The sequence below is a fragment of the Salvelinus alpinus genome, chromosome 24 (assembly GCF_045679555.1).
Source record: "Salvelinus alpinus chromosome 24, SLU_Salpinus.1, whole genome shotgun sequence".
In the NCBI taxonomy this organism is placed as follows: Eukaryota; Metazoa; Chordata; class Actinopteri; order Salmoniformes; family Salmonidae; genus Salvelinus; species Salvelinus alpinus.
In genome coordinates, this window is record NC_092109.1 from 29,830,794 (window position 1) to 29,854,942 (window position 24,149).

At 42.3% G+C, this 24,149-nt stretch overlaps 2 protein-coding genes across 4 annotated transcripts; both read right to left on the reverse strand.

The window, feature by feature from the left end:
- Positions 1-4,079: 4,079 nt before the first annotated feature.
- Positions 4,080-15,032, reverse strand: LOC139552567 (uncharacterized). Of its 2 annotated transcripts, XM_071364408.1 has the most exons (3): positions 14,860-15,031; positions 8,982-9,071; positions 4,080-6,552 (listed from the first exon to the last, which is right to left on the reverse strand). In XM_071364408.1, exons 2-3 carry the CDS (start codon positions 9,019-9,021, stop codon positions 4,253-4,255), a joined length of 2,340 nt encoding a protein of 779 aa, XP_071220509.1. In that variant the 5' UTR covers positions 9,022-9,071; positions 14,860-15,031; the 3' UTR covers positions 4,080-4,252. The 2 variants fall into 2 exon arrangements, with proteins under 2 accessions (XP_071220509.1, XP_071220510.1); XM_071364409.1 differs by lacking the exon at positions 8,982-9,071 and having other exon boundaries at positions 14,860-15,032.
- A 5,997-nt stretch (positions 15,033-21,029) lies between these two features.
- LOC139552568 (leucine-rich repeat neuronal protein 4-like) lies at positions 21,030-23,887 on the reverse strand. Of its 2 annotated transcripts, none has more exons than XM_071364411.1 (2): positions 23,795-23,887; positions 21,030-22,142 (listed from the first exon to the last, which is right to left on the reverse strand). In XM_071364411.1, the coding sequence occupies exon 2, from the start codon at positions 22,135-22,137 to the stop codon at positions 21,370-21,372; it is 768 nt and encodes a 255-aa protein (XP_071220512.1). In that variant the 5' UTR covers positions 22,138-22,142; positions 23,795-23,887; the 3' UTR covers positions 21,030-21,369. The 2 variants fall into 2 exon arrangements, with proteins under 2 accessions (XP_071220512.1, XP_071220511.1); XM_071364410.1 differs by lacking the exon at positions 23,795-23,887 and adding an exon at positions 22,897-23,014.
- Between the last annotated feature and the right edge of the window lie 262 nt (positions 23,888-24,149).

Below are 24,149 nucleotides of genomic sequence, written 5' to 3' on the forward strand. Positions count from 1 at the left end.
TTAGCTATCGCTGAACACTGTTCCATGCTGGCATGTGATCACATTGGAGAAGCATGTAGAGCTGCTTTCTCAGACTACCTACTTCAAAATGCACAGGACAAAGTGCACAGAAATGATTAATGGTGTTCTAGCACGATACTTTCTGAAAAAGTTGCAGCCTCCTCCTCGACGAGTCCACGGATGTTAGTGTTTCTAAGTACCTGGGGGTTGTGATAAGGTACTTTAGTGACACCAAGCAGACAATTGTATCAACATTTCCGGGGCTTCTTGAGTTGGAGGGAGGAGATGCCAAATCTATAGCCCGTGCTGTTGTTTGTGGCTTTCCTCGAAGTGTTGTCTTAAAAAAGAGAAACTCCTGGGAATAGGGACTGACAATGCCTCTGTTATGACGGGGATTAACAATGGGGTCCATAAAGCGCTGAAGGAGGAGTATGGCCTCAAATATCTGGTTCTTATTCGCTGTGTGTGCGCACTCTCTGCAGGTTGCTCATTTGTAGTTCTAAACATATTTAGAACATGTAGTTCTAAACATACTCACTTTTTGTCTCTCCCACAACGTTATTCCTCTTTCCTACAGCGTCCATCACAATTACATGCACATGGCCAATTATGCAAATTAGGTGATGACGTCATTTAGCGACTTTTAGGACAGCCAATAGCTACTTTCCTTACTGATGAGTTGGCAACACTGTCGACCCCTCCTTAGCTGACGTCACAAAAACGATGCGCACACATCAGTAGGGCAGAAGCCCATGAGTTGTTGTGGTTCTGTATAGCCAGAAACAATGACAAAAAACCTTAATGTGTGTGGTATCGTATGTGGCTCATTTCATCTAGTTTAATCGTGTTGTTGATACCATATCTTGTTTTGAAGTGTTTTGACTGATTTCATGTCAATGCTAATATGGCTAAAATTCCCTGGCTAGCTAACCAAGATGCGTTTGAGAGACAAGTGATTATTGTGCAAATGTATTTATGTTTTTGATAAACATTGGAGACTAAATATAGTTTACATGTCAACAATCTAAGCCAACCGTCTATTTTGCCCCATAGTTGTGCACAAGTTGGTTTTATTGTTTAACAATCAACCCGTCTATAGCCCAGGATAAATTGACTGTATAATATAATGACAAGATGGTCTTGTCTCCAATCTCTGCCCAAACAATGAGAGTCGCTATCCCTAAGGCGGGAAGGCAGGACGTCAGCTTATCGCTGTATTCCTGCGTGGACAGATTTAGACGGTAGTGGACCCTCTTGCTTCGCATCTGTCTTTCTGATGTTATCTAGAAAATGTCCCCCATTAGATACCATCTTAGTCACTAAAATCGGTTTCCTAGTCTTCAAATGCGCCATTGAGTCTTCACCTATTAATGAATGGTGTGACATCACTGATGGCTTTGTCCATTCATATACAGTCAATCCTGTAGCCCATGGCTTCCAATGAATGGCTCAACGGGTGACGTCTGGTGAGTATGCAGGCCATGGAAGGACTGGGACATTTTCAGCTTCCAGGAATTGTATACAGATCCTTGCGACATGGGGCAGTGCATTATCATGCTGAAACATGAAGTGATGATGGCGGATGAATGGCACGACAATGGGCCTCAGGGTCTCGTCACGGTATCTGTACATTCAAATTGCCATTGATAAAATGTAATTGTGTTCGTTGACTTGACAAATCGAGGGCCACTCAGAGGTCAAGCGAAGGGATCAATTCCACTTGGGTACGATAAAGTACCTCTAAATAACAATGAGTCGTTAAGACCAAACCAACACAAACAGTAAAACATTTAAATTTATTTATATTAATGTAATTTTGTCTGTTCAGCGCTGTTTGTAGGTTATACATTTAATAGAGCCTATTACTTTAAACTTTTTCCCGATGTGGCTTTGTACAAATATTTGACATACAGCTGGGATGGACAACTGGTGGCATGCGGACCAATTGATACTTAACAAAAATATAAAAGCAACATGCAACAATTTCAAAGATTTATATGAATTGTAAGGGAATCAGTCAATTGTAATAAATTCATTAGGCCCTAATCTATAGTTTTCACATGCCTGGGAATACAGATGTGCTTCTGTTGGTCACAGATACCTTTAAAATAGGGGAGTGGATCAGAAAACCAGTCAGTATCTGGTGTGCCACCATTTGCCTCAGGAAGTCCTTCGCATAGAGTTGATCAGGCTGTTGATTGTGGCCTGTGGAATGTTGTCCCATTCCTTTTCAATGGCTGAACACGCTGCCGTACACGCCAATCCAGAGCATCCCAAACATGCTCAACGGGTGACATCTGGTGAGTATGCAGGCCATGGAAGGACTGGGACATTTTCAGCTTCCAGGAATTGTATACAGATCCTTGCGACATAGGGCAGTGCATTATCATGCTGAAACATGAAGTGATGGCGGATGAATGGCACGACAATGGGCCTCAGGGTCTCGTCACGGTATCTGTACATTCATTCTATTCATTGCCATTGATAAAATGTAATTGTGTTCGTTGTCCGTAGCTTATGCCCATACCATAACCCCACCATGGGGCACTCCATTCACAACGTTGACATCAGAAAACCGGTCGCCCGCACCACACCATACTTTTTCACTGTCTGCGCGGTACAGTTGAAACTGGGATTCATCCGTGAAGAGCACACTTCTCCAGTGTGCCAGTGGTCATCGAAGGTGAGCATTTGCCCACTGAAGTCGGTAGCACACAGATAAGCTTCCCTGAGACGGTTTCTGACAGTTCGTGCAGAAATTCTTGAGTTGTGCAAACCCATTCATCAGCTGTCCAAGTGGCTGGTCTCAGACGATCCCGTAGGTGAAGAAGCCGGGATATGGAGATCCTGGGCTGGCGTGGTAACACGTGGTCTGTGGTTGCGAGACCGGTTGGACATACTGCCAAATTCTCTAAAACTATGTTGGAGGCGGCTTATGGTAGAAAAATGAACATTACATTCTCTGGCAAAAACTCTGGTGAACATTCCTGCAGTCAACATGCCAATTGTAAGATCCCTCAAAACATCTGTGGCATTGTGTTGTGTGACAATACTGCACATTTTAGAGTGGCCTTTTATTGTCCCCAGCACAAGGGGCACCTGTGTAATGATCATGCTGTTCTAATCAGCTTCTTGATATGCCACACCTGTCAGGTGGATGGATTATCTTGACAGTCACTCAATTAGCCAATGTCAATTTTTTTAGATTGGTAAATTAGACTAGCGGCCAGCTATCTAAACTTGACGGGGGGGTTGTGGGTACATAGACCCACGAGCCACTGCGGCCCCTCATGAGTTACATTTTTTTGTGGCCCCCACCCCCATCAAAGTTGCCCATTACCGACATACAGTATCAGAACTCTGGATCTATGGAGTCTGCTGCCCCTTAGTGGTACATCTGGTGTACCTTCTTCATGGGCATGTGACCTGACCATTCGTCTTTTACTGACAATGGACCTGAAACTTCAGCGGGCCCTAGGTATAGCCTATATGACCCTGATATATTATAGTCCTAGACACCAATGGTTTTTTCTGTTTTTCTGTCACTATCACCAAATCAAAACATAAATTACCTACACAATTGTAATTTATCCATGAATGAAATACATTGTGTAATTAGCATCTAATTCATATACTTGATACATGTCTTCAGTGTTTTTGTAAAAACAAATACTGATATATCCGAATCTATGGGGTCTACTGCTCTTCAATTGTGGATCTGATGTGTTGCATTGTGGTAGTCCTCAGCAGTTTGGGCTGCTCAATGATACAATATATCACACTTACATCCTGTGCCACACAGCCCATTCTGTTAACATCCAGCACACAATCAAGTGCTTCAAAAGGATTCACAGGGAAATATTACCCTTACAATACTACGCTTGTTCTGACCCGTTTCCTTTGTATTGCAAAATAAGTCAAATATTAACACAAATGCACACATACATGTACACATGGGCTGCTGTGAGTGGTAACATATGCTGCTCTCCAGTTCACTGATTTGATCAATGTTGAGGACCCCAGTGTGCTATGACAACAGCTAATAGAAACAAATGAACAAAGACATTGTAAAGTTACAGTTTCATTTGAACAAAACATTTTATTGTGAAGCAGCAATCAACAAAACACTAACTAGGTTGAACTTAAAACTAGGTTTTACTAAGCACAAAGATTGTAAAATATACAGATTCAAATAAAATATGCTTCATCCTTGGATCATCAGATCATAGCATTTAAAGAGTTCCATTCACCTTCAGTTTTCCACCTGCCTCGATTTCCTCTGACTCCTGGTCTCTCTAGAGGTGGGGGTTTGAGGGGTGGAGTCAGAGAGGGAGTCTGAGTCAGAGAGGGAGTCTGAGGTCTCTTCAGAGTCTGACTGCTCCCTCTTCGATTGGCTTTTCCCTGACTTATTGTGCAGTTTTCCTTTGGTGGTAGAGTGTGTGTTCAGGTGGACAGTGAGGAAGGCATTGAGGCGGAAACGCATGCCACACAGAGGGCAGACAAAGGGCTTCTCACCTGTGTGAATAGTCTTGTGCGTATACAGTGCTGAGGGTGACTTGAAGGCAGCCTGGCAGTCTGCACACTGATAGGGTCTATTTCCTGTGTGTATGTTCATGTGAATGCATAGGTGGGCTCTTTGCCTAAAACTCTTGCCACACTCCTGACAGGCATGGTTGGGAGTTTTGTGACAACTGTAAATGTGTGCGTTGCGAAGGCTGAGAGTGCGATAGGTCTTACCGCACTCCTCACAAGAGAAAGGCCTTTCCTTAGAATGCGTCTTCTTATGAACATCCAAGCTATGTTGTGTTTTAAAACACTTTCCACACTCAGGGCATTTTAAGCCACTAATGTGTATTTGTCTGTGAAACACCCATGTTCCTTGGCCTTTATATGTTGCTTTACATACACAACATGTCCAGGGTCTAGTTGTGTCCGTCTGTCCCGGTCCTTTTACAGCCTCTGCTGACAGTTTATGTGAAGCAATGGATTTACCACATAGTTGGCAGGTATTTATCATTTCTTTTGCAATAGTATATGGTTTATATTTGTCGTAGATGTTTGATGTTTGAGGCAGATGTTTTATACCTGTACCTGACATTGGTAATGAGTGGTCTGTCGTATTTGACTGAGAACCCAGGTCTGACTGGGAAATGTGTGTATGATGAGACTGAGTAGATGTATAAAAGCCTGATGTTCCATCTTGCTGCTGTGGCTTATGTGATCTCTGGTTTGTATTTGCCTGTGTTGAGTTAGAGGCCAGTGATTTGTCACCAGGCTCGCACTCCAACCTTTGCTTTTTGCTGGGCTGGTGTGAAATGGGCTGAGAACAGCCTTTTGGGTCAGAGGTCATAGTGCGTTCCTGCCCTCCTGTGATTGCAGGCACTGATACGTTGACCATATGGATGGGTTGCGTACTCTCAGTCTTCAATGATAGCAATTCCTTGAAGATTGGTGGCTGATGGTTGTCTTCTATCATTGACGAAAGTAGAGATACTAAATTATCATATTCTGGCTTCAAATCCTTTCTTACTTCATTCAGGTGAAAATTAGCCCATATGGGATCTTCATTTTTGATGTCCACCATTTCCCGTTTCACATAGTAAGTTTCTGTAGAGTTTTTCACACTTTGTTCTTCGGCAGGTTTCACTGCATATAGGCCTCCATTTCTATCTTGATCACATCTGTCAGTCAGAGTCAGCTGAACACCGTTTTCCGGTGAAGATGAACCAAGAGCAAAGCTAAATGGAATCTCAATATCTACAGGTTCTTCTTTCACATGTGCAGCATATGTTTTCCTTTCAACAATAGGCACCCCTTTTTCCTGTTCTGCAAAATAACAGGCCCAAATAGGATCCTCAACTTTCATTTCAGAATCAACTTCATCTTTGGTTTTGACAGCCACAGTAGCATTTTCTAAGGACTCTTTTTTAACTGGGATGGCTTTTGTTTTAACTGGAGTCATGCCGGATTCAATCTGATAATAATATGACCAAATAGGATCCTCAACTTTCATCTCAGGACATTCAGACATAATCTCACTTTTACACTGAGATAAATTCAATTCACTCTTTTTACTAGACTCTGACTGCTGCTTCTCTTTGGATCTAATGTGAAGGGAGGTCAATGCACTGCATTTGGTCTCTGTAGGTACTTTCTTAACATCACATGGCTCACATGTTACTCCTCCATTGGACAGATCCACTAGTGAGGCTAGAGTAAACACAGGAACATCCCCCATCATAGCTGTTGGTGTCTTGTTACTGACTGGTATTGTCTCTGGATCTCCAGCTCCCGCCTTTGAACCTCCAGGGCTACAAACAGGATCCAGTCTCCAATAGTCCAGGATCTCCTCAACATTCCGAGACACACCCAGATGCGCGTCTAGTCTGAAACCGTCTGAATGTCCCAGCGTCTGCGGCACAGGCTCAGGTCTCACTGACGGGCTCGGAAGAAAAAGAGGATGTCCAAAGTGGTTCATCTGTAGTTCCTGATGGGAATCACCTCCTCCAGAGATGTTACTCTGGTCCTCAACATTTACAGCAGTGTCCTCACCTGCAAAATGAGATGCAGGGGGTTATTGAGTTAAAATATACACTAGGAACATTCATTATATTAGCCCTATATTTTATTGACTAAAGTTATGGTGGGCATTTTATAATAATGCTGCATATTCAATTGTATGCAAATCTATGGAGAACATAGCCTACATTTCATGTTAACATGAAAAACAACCAGCTTTTCATTCTGAGCAAGAGTGCTGCCTCTTTTTTAATGAAACGCATAATACAAAATAACCAACAGTAGGCTTCCAGGGTCCTTGCTCCTTTAGAATCCGAGTGTGGAATTTCCTTTCTCACACATCGCTACCAAACAGTCCGTATTAATAACCTGATTTAGACTTGGCTCTGTGTGTATAGCTATGACGATTTGAATGCTCACCACCTAAGGCACGAGCACAAGACGGAAGTACACTGAACAAAAATATAAAAACGCAACATGCAAAGTGTTGGTTCCATGTTTCATGATCGGAAATAAAAGATCCCAGAAATGTGGCATATGCACAAAAAGATTCTCTAAAATGTTTGTTTTTTGTGCACAAATTTGTTTACAACCCTGTTAGTGAGCATTTCTCCTTTGCCAAGATAATCCATCCACCTGATAGGTGTGGTATATCAAGAAGCCGATTAAACAGCATGATCATTACACAGGTGCACCTTGTGCTGGGGATAATAGAAGGCCTCTAATGTTCACCAGAGCTGTTTTCAGATAATTGAATGTTAATTTCTCTACCATAAGCCAACTCCGTCATTTTAGATAATTTGGCAGTATGTCAAACCGGCCTCACAACCGCAGACCATGTGTAACCACGCCAGCCCAGGACCTCCACATCTGGCTTCTTCACCTGCGTAATCGTCTGAGACCAGCCACCTGTACAGCTGATGAAACTGGGTTTGTGCAACCGGAGAATTTCTGCACAAAAACTGTCAGAAACCGTCTTAGGGAAGCTCATCTGCGTGCTTGTCGTCCTCACCAGGGTCTTGACCTGACTGCAGTTTGGTGTTGTAACCGACGTCAGCGGGCAAATGCTCACCTTTGATGGCCGCTGGAGAAGTGTGCTCTTCAAGGATGAATTCCGGTTTAAAATGTACCGGGAAGATGGCAGATAGCGTGTATGGCATCATGTGGGCAATCGGTTTGCTGATGTCAATGTTGTGAACATAGTGGCGGTGGAGTTATGGTATGGGGCAGGCATAAGCTACGGACATCGAACACAATTTCATTTTATCGATGGCAATTTGCATGCAGAGATGCCGTGACGAGATCCTGAGGCCCATTGTCGTGCCATTCATCCGCCACCATCACCTCATGTTTCAGCATGAAAATTCACTGTCCCATGTGGAGTACACAATTCTTGGAAGCTGAAAATGCCCCTGTTCATCTATGGACAGCATACTCAGCAGACATGTTATCCATTGAGCATGTTTGGGATGCTCTTGATTGACGAGTATGACAGCGTGTTCCAGTTCTTGCCAATATCCAGCAACTTCAAACAGCTATTGAAGAGGAGTGGGACAACATTCCACAGGCCACAATCAACAGCCTGATCAACTCTATGCCAAGATGTTTCGCGCTGCATGACGCGAATGGTGGTCACTCCAGATACTGACTGGTTTTCTGATCCACACCCCAATTTTTTTTTGTTGTATTCAGACTTTTTACCCAGAAAGTTTATCACAGTGGTACCACCCAAAGAATCCAATTCAGATATTTTTTTCTGTTCAAATCAGTCTTACATGTGACCATATCAGATTTGCCCATTCATACTGATGTATGAATGAGGCGGCAGGTAGCCTAGTGGTTAGAGCGTTGGACTTGTAACCGAAAGGTTGCAAGATCGAATCCCCAAGCTGGCAAGGTAAAAATCTGTCATTCTGCCCCTGAACAAGGCAGTTAACTCACTGTTCCTAGGCAGTCATTGAAAATAAGAATTTGTTCTTAACTGACTTGCCTAGTTAAATAAAGGAAAAATGAAAATGAAATGTAGCCTCTGAAGTAACACGCAATGCTCATTTCCTGTCACTGTTCCTTTAAAGTTTTAGGTGGTTGTCATGGCAGGTCATTTAAGAAAAAAAACTGATTGAGCATCCAAACACATGGAGCGTTGTTGGATTTCTTTATGGATCAAAACATTTAATAACAAAGTATTTTCTGAATTCAAACAAACCCTCTGCAACTAGACATGGATGTTTAGAAGACATTGGTTGTCTTTCAAGTCTGGAATTTGGCAAGTGTCGACAAGTTAAGGTTGGTCAAAATCATCAACTTCCTTTAGCGCCTATTGACATAGTATCTTCTGGCAGTTTTTTTAAGAGCCACCAATGCGTGCTTTATACGTTAAAACACATCACTTTTTGTATGGATTTGTAAACATACATCAGCGAGAAATCATTTTCAACAAACAAAAGGTTAAATTACTACACCTTTTATAGGGTTAGGCTTCCCACATGGCCATCTTTCCATGTTACAGCGTTGACTATCTGTGCTAATGAGCTATCTGCGTCTCCAAACACCTGTGGGGAAACGGAAGATGGACGCCACAAACACGTTGTTACTGAAAAATACTGTAGGCGGCAAGTGTTAATCAGTTAAAACAGTGTCAGTGTACAGAGTAGGAGGTTGGTGGCAACTTAATTGGGGAGGATGTGCTTGTGGTAATGGCTGGAGCAGAATGGTATAAAACACATGGTTTCTGTGTGTTTGCCATTCCATTTGCTCCATTCTAGACATTATTATGAGCTGTCCTCAAGTGTATATTTTGCATTTGTGATAGAGGTCGACCGATTATGATTTTTCAACGCCGAGACCGATTATTGGAGAACCAAAAAAAGCCGATACCGATCAATCGGCCGATTTTTATTTATTCGTAATAATGACAATTACAACAATACTGAATGAACACTTTTATTTGAACTTAATATAATACACCAATAAAATCAATTTAGCCTCAAATAAATAATGAAACATGTTCAATTTGGATTAAATAATGCAAATGTTGGAGAAGAAAGTAAAAGTGCAATATGTGCCATGTAAAAAAGCTAACGTTTAAGTTCCTTGCTCAGAACATGAGAACATATGAAAGCTGGTGGTTCCTTTTAACATGAGTCTTCAATATTCCCAGGTAAGAAATTTTAGGTTGTATTTATTATAGGACTATTTTTCTCTATACCATTTGTATTTCATTAACATTTGACTATTGGATGTTCTTATAGGCACTTTAGTATTGCCAGTGTAACAGTATAGCTTCCATCCTTCTCCTCGCTCCTACCTGGGCTCAAACCAGGAACACAACGACAACAGCTACCCTCGAAGCAGCGTTACCCATGCAGAGCAAGGGGAATAACTACTCCAAGTCTCAGAGCGAGTGACGTTTGAAACGCTATTAGCGCGCACCCCGCTAACTAGCTAGCCATTTCACATCGGTTACACCAGCCTAATCTCGGGAGTTGATAGCAAACACACGAAAGTGCTGTTTGAATGAATGCTTACGAGCCTGCTGCTGCCTACCACCGCTCAGTCAGACTGCTCTATCAAATCATAGACTTAGTTATAACATAATAAAACACACAGAAATAGGAGCCTTAGGTCATTAATATGGTCAAATCCGGAAACTATCATCTCGAAAACAAGACGTTTATTCTTTAAGTGAAATACGGAACTGTTCCGTATTTTATCTAACGGGTGGCATCCATAAGTCTAAATATTCCTGTTACATTGCACAACCTTCAATGTTATGTTATAATTCTGGCAAATTAGGCAGCCCAAACTGTTGCATATACCCTGACTCTGCGTGCAATGAACGCAAGAGAAGTGACACAATTTCACCTGGTTAAAATTGCCTGCTAACCTGGATTTATTTTAGCTAAATATGCAGTTTAAAAAATATATACTTCTGTGTATTGATTTTAAGAAAGGCATTGATGTTTATGGTTAGGTACACATTGGAGCAACGATACGCACCGCATCGATTATATGCAACGCAGGACACGCTAGATAAACTAGTAATATCATCAACCATTCGCTGTAAAGCATATTTTCAAAATCTGACATTATAGGTGGATTAACAACAAGCTACGCTGTGTTTTGGTATATTTCACTTGTGATTTCATGATTATAAATATATATTTTTTAATTTAGCGCACTGCAATTCAGCGGTTGTTTACGAAAATGAGCCCGCTAAAGGGATCCGCGCGTCAAGAAGTTAACGGACTGTAATATAACTTTTTTGACTTTTCTTTCGTACTTTCCGCTGGACTTGCCCGCGCGTCGTGAGTTTGGAAAGTGTACTGAACGCTAGAACAACAAGGAGGAATTTGGACATAAATGATGGACATTATCAAACAAAACAAACATTTATTGTGGAACTGGGATTCCTGGGAGTGCATTCTGATGAAGATCAAAGGTAAGTGAATGTTTATAATGTTACTTCTGACTTATGTTGACTGCACAATATGGCGGATATATTTGTGTCTTGATTGGGCTCTGAGCGCCTACTCAGATTATTGCATGGTTTGCTTTTTCCGTAAAGCTTTTTGAAATCTGACACAGCGGTTGCATTAAGGAGAAGTGCATCTAAAATTCCATGCATAACAGTTGTATCTTTTAGCAATGTTTATTATGAGTATTCCTGTAAATTGATGTGGCTCTCTGCAAAATCAAAGGATGTTTTGGAACTTCTGAACATAACGCGCCAATGTAAACTCAGATTTTTGGATATAAATATAACCTTTACCGAACAAAACATACATGTATTGTGTAACATGAAGTCCTATCAGTGTCATCTGATGAAGATCATCAAAGATTAGTGATTAATTTTCTCTCTATTTCTGCTTTTTGTGACTCCTCTTTTTGGCTGGAAAAATGGCTGTGTTATTCTGTGAATAGACACTCACCTAACATAATCGTTTGGTTTGCTTTCTTCATAAAGCCTTTTTGAAATCGGACACTGTGGCTGGATTTACAAGTGTATCTTTAAAATGGTGTAAAATACAGGTATGTTTGAGGAATTTTAAATTATGGGATTTCTGTTGTTTTGAATTTGGCGCCCTGCAGTTTCACTGGCTGTTGAAGAGGTGGGACGCTACCTTCTCACGTACCCTAGAGAGGTTAACTGACTTGCATAGCTAAATAAAGATTAAATAAAGGTGTACATTTTTTAAATAAAAACGGCCAAATCGGTGTCCAAAAACACCGATTTCCGATTGTTATGAAAACTTGAAATCGCCCCTAATTAATCGGCCATTCCGATTAATCGGTCAACCTCTAATTTGTGAAATTATTTTAATGTGATATGAAAGAACAAGGCTTTATGTTTCTAGAGCCAATTCACCTCTAAACAGAACATGTAAGGTCCTTGGACTATAAGGAGTAACGTTAGGCTCCTTTAGTCCATTATTGGTCTGGAGCATCACATTAGATTAGCCTGTTACAATCTGTTAGCTAGCAAAATATCTGAATTGGGCTGCTTGTGTAAACAACCCAGTCTCCCAAAAGCATCTTAAAATGGAAAAATCAACCCAAAACCACTCATTCCTTTAATTTACAGTTGAAGTCAGAAGTTTACATACACCTTAGCCAAATACATTTAAACTCAGGTTTCACAATTCTTGACTTTTAATCCTAGTAAAAAATTCCGTCTTAGGTCAGTTAGGATCACCACTTTATTAAGAATGTGAAATGTCAGAATAGAGAGAATGATTTATTTCAGCTTTTATTTCTTTCCTCACATTCCCTGTGGGTCAGAAGCTTACATACACTCAATTAGTATTTGGTAGCATTGCCTTTAAATTGTTTAACTTGGGTCAAACGTTTTGGGTAGCCTTCCACAAGCTTCCCACAATAAGTTGGGTGAATTTTGGCCCATTCCTCCTGACAGAGCTGGTGTAACTGAGTCAGGTTTGTAGGTTTCCTTGCTCGCACACACTTTTTCAGTTCTGCCCACACATTTTCTATGGGATTGCAGTCAGGGCTTTGTGATGGCCTCTCCAATACCTTGACTTTGTTGTCCTTAAGCCATTTTGCCACAACTTTTGAAGTATGCTTGGGGTCACTGTCCATTTGGAAGACCCATTTGCGACCAAGCTTAAAATTCCTGACTGATGTCTTGAGATGTTGCTTCAATATATCCACATAATTTTCCTCCCTCATGATGCCATCTATTTTGTGAAGTGCACCAGTTCTCCTGCAGTAAGGCACTCCCACAACATGATGCTGCCACCCCTGCGCTTCACGGTTGGGATGGTGTTCTTCGGCTTGCAAGCCTCTGCTTTTTCCCCTCTAAACATAACAATGGGCATTATGGCCAAACAGTTATATTTTTGATCTTTGTCCCCATGTCCAGTTGCAAACCGGAGTCTTGCTTTTTTATGGAGGTTTTGGAGCAGTAGCTTCTTCCTTGCTGAGCTGCCTTTCAGGTTATGTCAATATAGGACTCGTTTTACTGTGGATATAGATACTTTTGTACCTGTTTTCTCCAGCATCTTCACAAGGGCCTTTGCTGTTGTTCTGGGATTGATTTGCACTTTTCGCACCAAAGTACATTAATCTCTAGGAGACAGAACGCGTCTCCTTCCTGAGTGGAATGACGGCTGCGTGGTCCCATGGTGTTTATACTTGTGTACTATTGTTTGTACAGATGAACGTGGTACCTTCAGGCGTTTGTAAATTGCTCCCAAGGATGAACCAGACTTGTGGAGGTCTACAATATTTTTTCTGAGGTCTTGGCTGATTTCTTTTGATTTCCCCATGATGTCAAGCAAAGAGGCACTGAGTTTGAAGGTTGGCCTTGAAATACATCCACATGTACACCTCCAATTGACTCAAATTATGTCAATTAGCCTATCTGAAGCGGACATAATTTTCTGGAATTTTCCAAGCTGTTTAAAGGCACAATCAACTTAGTGTATGTAAACTTCTAACCCACTGGAATTGTGAAACAGTGAATTATAAGTTAAATAATCTATCTGTAAACAATTGTTGGAAAAATGAATTGTGTCATGCACAAAGTAGATGTCCTAAACGACTTGCCAAAACTATAGTTTGTTAACAAGAAATTTGTGGAGTGGTTGGAAAACAAGTTAATGACTCCAACCTAAGTGTATGTAAACTTCCATATTCAACTGTAGTGTTAAATAACTATGTGAGAACAATATTCTTTTGTTAAAAAAAATTCATTCTGACGTTACAAGGTAAAATGGAAAATATTTTTGGAAATCTGTTGCAGCTCAAGTCGACTACAAAATCCACAATGCAATGCTCTCTGAGCTGGCTAGCTAGTGTAGCTACACGAAATAATTCCGAAGACAATATAAGCATTAACGTAGCTAGTTAGTGCAGTTTGTATAGGCGATTTTACAGCTCTCTCACCATGTTCAACCAGCCGTACAGAGTGGTCTAACATTCGCAACGGCAGATATTCTTTTGTTATACATGGCAAACGTTGCCTTTGATTCGTCTATGGACCGCATGCTGTGCAATTCTGGGACATGGCGCGCTTTCCGAGGAGTGAATGGGAGTTTATTGGGCGCTAGCTAAAAAAACAACACTAGCACGGATTTCGTCAACATTAATGTTTTCCCGAGATAATTAACTTGCTCTCTGTAGTATCGTATAGCTTTAGAATCGGGCCATTGAGTACTTTCGAGGAAAATAAACTCGTTTCTCGACATATACACAGATTTTGAGACTGGATTATTTTAGCAGCCGCATGACGAAGAATGACAACGTGGACCCGATTGGTCGACATTCTGTGCTTTCTGGAATATCTCTGGCAACTGCACCATACAATGCATCCTGGACTAGAGGCAGACAAATAGGAACACATCTGATAGACAAATTTCTCGAGGTAGGAATATCGCAAAAATATTATCTTCCCTCCTTAGGGAAGACATCACCCCGAGTTATGACACAGGCCAGTATTGAAGTCTGACATTTTTGATAGACGTTTTCGCGATCTAAATCGTATTCCTATTAACTTCCACTGTAGTGAGAGCGACTTTATCACAGTGCTACGTTATATCGGCCGGATGTTTGCGCGCAAATAACTCAGATAAACGTGAAATGACACAGGGAATGAATGGATGCACAAAAACATTAAAACCTTTCCGTTAAGGCTAATTTCAGTGGTGCTAAAATTAATTTAGCCTTAAACCGACCCCTGATTTTAGGCAACCAGGAGCCATGGGCACGCGCCATATGGAATTAAATGCATGCATCCATCCATACGGGTCATTTAATTTGCCTTGAGGCTCAGAATGCGCACAACAAAAAAATATAGCGACACGTATGACAAATTCTACTTACGGATCAATTGTTAGCACGCGATTTGCCACTTCTCTTCGATGAAGCATGCACTACAAAACAGCACCTAACATAAAATTCAACATATTGTCTTCAAAGTTTCGATGGAACTGCGCTCCCAATATCCTAGACAACAGCAGCCCCTCGAGACACTCCCATTCTTCTTCTTCTATGAGGTTTAACGGCGATTGGCATCCAATTTGTTGCATTACCGCCACCTACTAGACTGGAGTACAACTCCCTTATACTTTGCTTTAAAATAATAATATATATAAAACAATTAAATAAACATGTACTAAATAAATACCCTGCCATCTAACACTACACTCACTAATTTCAAAATGATCTAAAATAAAATGAACACCACCCTACTCCCCTAATTACATGTATTTATTCCTACCTCATGCCATCATCCTGAAAGGATAGGATGGGACAACACCACTTAACACACCCTGTAACTCTTCTGCTGTCAAGTCTCGCACACCCAAATACCTCTCTGAAGCTGCCACCACAACCTCAATTTTCTGAGACTTCTGATCCATCCCTGCAGTACAATAAATAACCATTGCTATACAGTGAGGGAAAAAAGTATTTGATCCCCTGCTGATTTTGTACGTTTGCCCACTGACAAAGATATTATCAGTCTATAATTTTAATGGTAGGTTTATTTGAACAGTGAGAGACAGAATAACAACAAAAATATCCAGAAAAATGCATGTCAAAAATGTTATAAATTGATTTGCATTTTAATGAGGGAAATAAGTATTTGACCCCTTCTCAATCAAAAAGATTTCTGGCTCCCAGGTGTCTTTCATACAGGTAACGAACGGAGATTAGGAGCACACTCTTAAAGGGAGTGCTCCTAATCTCAGTTTCTTACCTGTATAAAAGATACCTGTCCACAGAAGCAATCAATCAATCAGATTCCAAACTCTCCACCATGGCCAAGACCAAAGAGCTCTCCAAGGATGTCAGGGACAAGATTGTAGACCTACACAAGGCTGGAATGGGCTACAAGACCATCGCCAAGCAGCTTGGTGAGAAGGTGACAACAGTTTCTGTGATTATTCGCAAATGGAAGAAACACAAAAGACCTGTCAATCTCCCTCAGCCTGGGGCTCCATGCAAGATCTCACCTCGTGAAGTTGCAATGATCATGAGAACGGTGAGGAATCAGCCCAGAACTACACAGGAGGATCTTGTCAATGATCTCAAGGCAGCTGGGACCATAGTCATCAAGAAAACAATTGGTAACACACTATGCCGTGAAGGACTGAAATCCTGCAGCGCCCGCAAGGTCCCCCTGCTCAAGAAAGCACATATACATGCCCGTCTGAAGTTTGCCAATGAACATCTGAATGATTCAGAGGACAACTGGGTGAACGTGTTGTGGTCAGATGAGACCAAAATGGAGTTCTTTGGCATCAACCCAACTTGCCGTGTTTGGAGGAGGAGGAATGCTGCCTATGACCCCAAGAAACCATCCCCACCGTCAAACATGGAGGTGGAAACATTATGCTTTGGGGGTGTTTTTCTGCTAAAGGGACAGGACAACTTCACCGCATCAAAGGGACGATGGACGGGGCCATGTACCGTCAAATCTTGGGTGAAAACCTCCTTCCCTCAGCCAGGGTATTGAAAATGGGTCGTGGATGGGTATTCCAGCATGACAATGACCCAAAACACACGGCCAAGGCAACAAAGGAGTGGCTCAAGAAGAAGCACATTAAGGTCCTGGAGTGGCCTAGCCAGTATCCAGACCTTAATCCCATAGAAAATCTGTGGAGGGAGCTGAAGGTTCGAGTTGCCAAACGTCAGCCTCAAAACCTTAATGACTTGAAGAAGATCTGCAAAGAGGAGTGGGACAAAATCCCTCCTGAGATGTGTGCAAACCTGGTGGCCAACTACAAGAAACGTCTGACCTCTGTGATTGCCAACAAGGGTTTTGCCACCAAGTACTAAGTCATGTTTTGCAGAGGGGTCAAATACTTATTTCCCTCATTAAAATGCAAATCAATTCATAACATTTTTGACATGTGTTTTTCTGTTTTTTTTTGTTGATATTCTGTCTCTCACTGTTCAAATAAACCTACCATTAAAATTATAGACTGATAATTTCTTTGTCAGTGGGCAAACGCACAAAATCAGCAGGGGATCAAATACTTTTTTCCCTCACTGTAAATGCTAAAAATCCCATTTTACTGAAACTTATATCACTTTTTGGCCTATACCTCTGTATGGGTATATCTCTCCTACTCTCACCACTCCTCCCCCTTAACCCACCTTCTTCTACATTCTTCACTGCCTCAGCATATGACAACTTCTGCACTACTCTAACCCTGGAAACCTCAACTTGCCTCTCTCGCATTTCTGATCCCCAGCTCCATGGGCACCCCTACAATTAACACATTCCACTACTCTCTCCAATACTACACATTCCTTTGTCTCATGCCCTTCTGCACATTTCTCACACCTTGGACCCTCCCTCCTACACACTGCTGCAACATGCTCATAAGCTTGTCACCTGTAACATCTTAATGTATTCGGCACATACGCTCGTACAGGATAACTTGTATATCCTAACTTCACTTTGTCAGGCAAAGACTCAACTTCAAAACTCAAAAGAACAGACAATGACTCTTCTGTTTCCCCACTCACCACCCTGTCTACGTCGCATCAAACAACGAGCATCACATACAACGGGAAGCTTTGCCCTCAGCTGGTCAACTTTAAAATCTACTGCTACCCCAGTTATAGAAACTCCCATGTTCTGAGAATCACTTTTCAAAGTGCACCACCAATTTGTAAGTCGCTCTGGATAAGAGCGTCTGCTAAATGACTTAAATGTAATGTAAATGGATAGTTTGACCCCTCCCTCTTCCTCCATTCTTTTTCTTCTTTAAAGCTTTATGTCAGACTACACATATTGGTGTATTGCTGCCACCTACTGTACGGGGTATTGAAACAAAACAAAAATACAAATATATTCCATTATGGGAAGAGGGGGCTAAAGTAAATACACAAATAAATCAAACAACCATCCCACTCCTTCAGTCACATTCAAATCACATCCCTCAGGAGCCTGTGAGGACGGGGCGTTCATCGACATGATTACTTGTTTACCTCCGCAGAAAAAGAGCAGAAAAAGAAAAATGAATACCCCAAAACGCTATTGTCTCAGATTTCCTCTCCGTTTGCGCTGTGCAGTTAATAAACACAACAAAGTAATACACGCTACAAAGTAATAAACACTACAAAGTAATAAACGCTACAAAGTAATAAACGCCACAAAGTAAAAAACGCTACAAAGTAATAAACACTACAAAGTCCACCTTCTTAACATGCAACATGTCAGGATCCCTCTGTTAACAAGGAATCTGGTGTCTCTACTCCTACTACCATTACTTCCTCAACTTCACTCCTTTCTTCCACTCTTATCACCACCTCTGGATAGGAGACATTCTGGACAGCCCTTATTCTCACCGCCTCCGGATAGGAGACATGCTGGACAACCCTTATTCTTGCCACCTCCGTCTCAATCACCCTAACAGGACACTTCGTCGGACGGGGCCACAGTGTCTCCCGACCTCTCCTGTCTCAGCCTCCAGTATTTATGCTGCAGTAGTTTATGTCTCGGGGGGCTAGGGTCAGTCTGTTATATCTGGAGTATTTCTCCTGTCTTATCCGGTGTCCTGTGTGAATTTAAGTATGCTCTCTCTAATTCTTTCTCGGAGGACCTGAGCCCTAGGACCATGCCTCAGGACTACCTGGCCTGATGACTCCTTGCTGTCCCCAGTCCACCTGGTCGTGTTGCTGCTCCAGTTTCAACTGTTCTGCCTGCGGCTATAGAACCCTGACCTGTTCACCGGACGTGCTACCTGTCCAAGACCTGCTGTTTTCAACTGTCTAGAGACAGCATGAGGGGTAGAGATACTCTGAATGATCGGCTATGAAAAGCCAACTGACATTTACTCCTGAGGTGCTGAACTGTTGCACCCTCGACAACCACTGTGATTATTATTATTTGACCCTGCTGGTCATCTATGAACATTTGAACATCTTGGCCATGTTCTGTTATAATCTCCACCCGGCACATCCAGAAGAGGACTGGCCACCCCTCATAGCCTGGTTCCTCTCTAGGTTTCTTCCTAGGTTCTGGCCTTTCTAGGCAGTTTTTCCTAGCCACCGTGCTTCTACACCTGCATTGCTTGCTGTTTAGGGTTTTAGGCTGGGTTTCTGTACAGCACTTTTAGATATCAGCTGATGTAAGAAGGGCTTTATAAATAAATTTGATTTGATTCAGAAATTCAGGTGCATGTTCACCACCACAATTGCAGCATTTAGGCTCAGCTGGCATATAATACTGCTCTCGTTTACGGACAGATAACCAAATAATTTACATTTATCACACTGCATGGGTTTGTGCACGAAGGCTCTGGCTTCCATTCAATGGAGTGACACTGGCCTTGTTCGAGAGGATCAAAAATATAATGTATCATGGGTAAATTGTAACTGATCTACAAATAATAATGAGTGTAGTTATTTATGATGCAAGGTTCTTTGTAGATCAGTCATTCGGTAGTCGCCTGCATAGTCGACTGCAATTTCGAACAAGCCCTCTGACGCCAAATCAATGGCCACTCGGCGATCAAACGAGCGGGATCAATAAATGCTGGCTACCCATCTGACAATAATGGCTATGGTATGATGACTACAGAGTTGTTAAACCAATAATAGTCAATACTCTTTGGTATGACCAAAAATCCCAGCCTTGTAGGCTTTAAATAAACCTAGTAGGCAATAGGCACTTACTAACTGTATTTTCAGTAGGCTGCAAATTACAAAGGAATTAAAGTAGGCCTAATGACCAAACCAACACAAAGAGTGTAGTATTTATATTTATTTCCATAATTGTCATCTTGTATGTTCAGTGCCAACTCTGTTTGTAGGCTATATTTTTGTACCAATATTTGAGGTAGTCTAGGCCTACCAGTATCAGAAATCTGGATCTATGGAGTCTGCTGCCCCTTAGTGGTAGATCTGGTAGACATATTAACCCTCAGCCCTTGGCCCCAAGTCTTTCATGTGCGAAATGACACTGAGTAAAAGGAGTGGAATGTTAGCTAAACAGACTGGTACTCAGGCTAGCCTATATGGCCCTGATATGCACTGAGTGTAAAAAACATTAGGAACACCTTCCTAATATTGAGTTGCACCCCCTTTTGCCCTCAGAACAATTAGTCGGGGCACGTCCTCTACAAGGTGTCGAAAGCAATCCACAGGGATGCTGACCCATGTTGATGCTGGCCTATGTTGACTCCAATGCTTCCCACAGTTGTCAAGTTGTCTGAATATCCTTTGGTGGTGGACCATTCTCGATACACATGGGAAACGGTTGAGAGTGAAAAACCCAGCAGTGTTGCAGTTCTTGACACACTCAAACTGGTGCGCCTTGAACCTACTACCAGGGTATCATAGCTTTCACCTGGTCAGTCAGTCTATGTCATGTAAAAGTGTTCCTCATATTTTGTACACTCAGTGTATATTGTACAGTAGATGCTTAGCGGGAACCTTGGGACATCCCTACCCTAAACCCTAACAATAACCCTTACCCTAACTTTTACATATCGACTTCTTTGGAGTAATGTTAGAGTTGGTCCTCCCAAGGATCCCACTTAGACTTTTCCTATATATTTCCACTTAGACTATTCCTAAAGGAGTATAACATCCTGTGCCACATTCCCCTTAGACTCGGCCGGCCAAATGCATTTCATTATAGCCTGGGGAAGAGGTTACATACCCCTCCCCATTTCCCATCCAGCAAAAGCTTTCACATGAATCTCATCTGTGGGCAAATAGAACATCGGTGCTACTTGTGTTCTGATGCCAATACTACAGGATTGGGCGACCAACATTTTCAGACAGGTAAAGATCCATGAGTCTATGACATTGTCTCACAAACCCATTCAAGAGGGATTTCGTAGACCGCTAGTTAAACAGCTGTTTGTAAATGAAAACTGCTGTATGGTTGCCTTTACAGAACATAAGACGAGAATTCACCTCCTTTTCTGAAACAGTTTAAATTGTTTCTCCTCTCGACTATGTATATTATTTCAATGATGAGCAAGGAAAGACGAACTGTTTTGTTTATATAAGGAATAACAAATGTTAAATCATTGTTTTAATATTTTTATTTATTATTTTATGTTATGTAACCTGCATCTTGTTTAATTTTGAATGTATTTGCTTTAGCATTTTATCTGGACTGTGCATGCAGGTGAAGTCAGCAAAGGGAGATGAGTCATTGTTTGAATTGAGATGTGTATAGAAGACAGGAAGCTGTTTCATATCACCTGACTGACTGAGTGCCTCCTGCCTTTCGGTGAGCACAGGCCTATTCAGCATCCTGTTCAGTACGTGTACACACACACACACACACACACAGACAGACAGACAGACTGCGTAATCAGTCTCTTATGGTAAAATATGCCTCAGTTCTGGACAACTCTTGAGTTAGCCTCTTCCATTGCCTTCCCTCAGAAGTGTTTCCTCCATGGCCTGGGTGATCCTGGCATCTGCTTTTCTCCGAGCCCTGTGCCTCCAAAGCAGGACAGCCAGTGAGAGGAGCAGCAGGAGCCCCAGGGCCCCTCCAATGAGCCCAGCTTTGAGGGCCAGACTGCTGTCTCCAGGGGGCTCGTACATCGTACAGGACCGCCTCTGACGCTCGCTGACTCCTGCGTCATTCACCGCCACCACACACACCTCCACCCCCTGCCCCACCCCCCGCACAACACCACTCCTCTGGTCCTCCCCAAACACCAGGGGCTCCAGGGTACCCACCACCACCTCATAACGGGTCACAACAGACGATGGTGCACACCACTGAACAACCACCGCTGGCCCTTCCATAGACAGTCTCTTAAGGTCTGGAGGCTCTGGGGCCACGTGGGGCCCACTCACCCCTGGACACAGGCAGCCGCTGGAGGCTGCCAGCTGGGCACAGGGGGTCTGTAGCTCCCGGCAAGGGTTGTAGTCACAGGACTGAGGATTGGTGCCCCGTGAGGGAGTAGGCGGGGGTGGAGTGGTGTCCCAATTCAGGTCGTAGTCATCATTTGAGTAGAGCTCCAACATTTCGTACATGCGTCCGTGTGGCCTTAGATGAAGGGTGGCTGTGTGGTTGGTCCCTGAGACGTCAGAGGGTGCAGCGAAGGAGGAGTAGCCATTGAGAAAGGCCAGTGTGAGGATTATGAGGGGAGGTGGAGGATCCCTGTGGGTGGACATGGCATCTGAAGATGATAGAAAATAGCATTCCATTACAGAGGGTTTGACATGATCTGCTTATGAAACAACCCACCCTAAATTTATTCGTTTGGAGACATACCAAGCACTAAGTCTGTTAGACTTTTACAAAAGATTCCAAATGTGTTGTTATTCTTACATTTGTGAAAAAGGCTTGATTTCACCTTCATGGGATATTGTACAGCTTAATCGTCAAGTTTATTTAATTCAAACCTTTTTAGAAATCACACCAGTGGAAGTGGTTACAGGCACCACCCTCATGTGAGATTTAAAAGAACAACAACATAGTAATCTGAAACCCAAAGACTGTTATTTTATATAATAATCTAACTAGCAGACTTTATTGCACAATAGGTCAGAGCCAGGCTTTACACACACAGCACCTCCCTGTCAGCTGGTTCAACTTACAGCAGAGCTGCCAGTGCAATCTCCACATGATTCTATACAAAAACAGTATATCTACCTGACAGATACCCTAGATAAACAAGTATGGATGAATAAACATACTAATACTAACAGAACACACAAAAAAAACGGAGGTAAGGTTTAGTAGAACTACACTAACATTGAGAGAGAGAGAGACGACCCGAATCAGCATAACTGTATGCCAGTAGTTAACGAGTTAGATGTGTGTCAATAGACTTCAAAAAGTTGTAAACAAATGTTCTCTTTAGTAATTCATATAGAATAAGGAATAGAACATTTTAGATTGATGAAAATGTTTAAAAAATATTTGTTCACCTGATAGTCGATAGTCATTTATCGCTTTTGAAATCTCTTACTTTCTGTTCTTTTACTCTCTCCCCCTCTTTTTATACATGTTTCCTAACTCCCCAACAATCCCCTCCTTCTTTTCTCCCTCCCCCTTACCCCTTCTCTACCCCCCTCACTCTATTGCTATCCCTCTCTTCCTGCTCCACCTCCCTCTCTCTGTTCCATGGTGGTTTGGCAATGTGTGTGTGTGTGTGTGCCTCTCGCTTGCTGCCCCTGTATGTGAGGTAACTCCCAGTGCAGTCAGCTGCAAATCACATGAACTCCTATTGCATTCCATTGACGTGTGTTTTTTTCCAGAGAAACCCTGCTCATTAATGAGACTTTCTGCCTGTTAGGGCTGGAGCGCAGTGACTGGATGGGGTTGATTCTGTCTGCTGCCCAGGCTGGTTCACACACATCTGTCACCGTCATACACACACCAGTATCTCCCAACCCTTCCGCTCAATGGCTCACCTCTCCTTCTCCCCCTTTACTGACTGTATGACTGTCCCAAACACTGTCTGGTTAAGAATGTTCTACATGGACATACTGTCATCAAACATGGAGGAGGCAAGTTGTCACGCCCTGACCTTAGAGAGCCTTTTTATGTCTCTATTTGGTTTGGTCAGGGTGTGATTTGAGTGGGCATTCTATGTTCTTTATTTCTATGATTTGTGTTTCTATGTTTTGGCCGGGTGTGGTTCTCAATCAGGGACAGCTGTCTATCGTTGTCTCTGATTGGGAATCATACTTAGGCAGCCTGTTTTGCCACCTTAGGTTGTGGGATGTTGTTTTGTTAGCTCTGGTGAGCCTTCAAGACGCTATGTGCGTTTGTTGTTTTGTTTGGTGTTCGTTTAAAAATAAATAAAGAAACATGAACACGTACCACGCTGCACCTTGGTCTTCTTCAGACGAGCGTTACACAAGTGTTCAGTGGTTGAATGAAGTCAGAGAAGAATTTGACTGGACTGGACTTGCCCACCTGCTGCTCTGAATCAAAGCTCAACAGAAAATAGTAGTTACTTATTTACACTCAAGAGAGGCTGAGCTTCACAGTCAAGAGAAAGCAACACATTGAAACAGTTGCACAAGCTGGACAAGAGAAGGATAAGATAGAATAGCAAATCAGGTTGAGTGTATTGATTTCTTCTTCACATTTTTGGAATTACTCTATACAAAACAAACAAAAACAAAAAGTGAACTAATGCCCATATAGGGCTGAGATTGCGCAGGCGCTAAAA

Excerpts from the sequence above, each read along its gene's own strand:
- LOC139552568 (XM_071364411.1), bottom strand. The coding sequence starts at position 22,137 with ATGTCCACCCACAGGGATCCTCCACCTCCCCTCATAATCCTCACACTG.
- LOC139552567 (XM_071364408.1), bottom strand. The coding sequence starts at position 9,021 with ATGGAAAGATGGCCATGTGGGAAGCCTAACCCTATAAAAG. Across the intron at positions 6,553-8,981 it reads GAAGCCTAACCCTATAAAAG|GTGAGGACACTGCTGTAAAT; the intron begins GTGTAGTAATTT and ends CTCATTTTGCAG.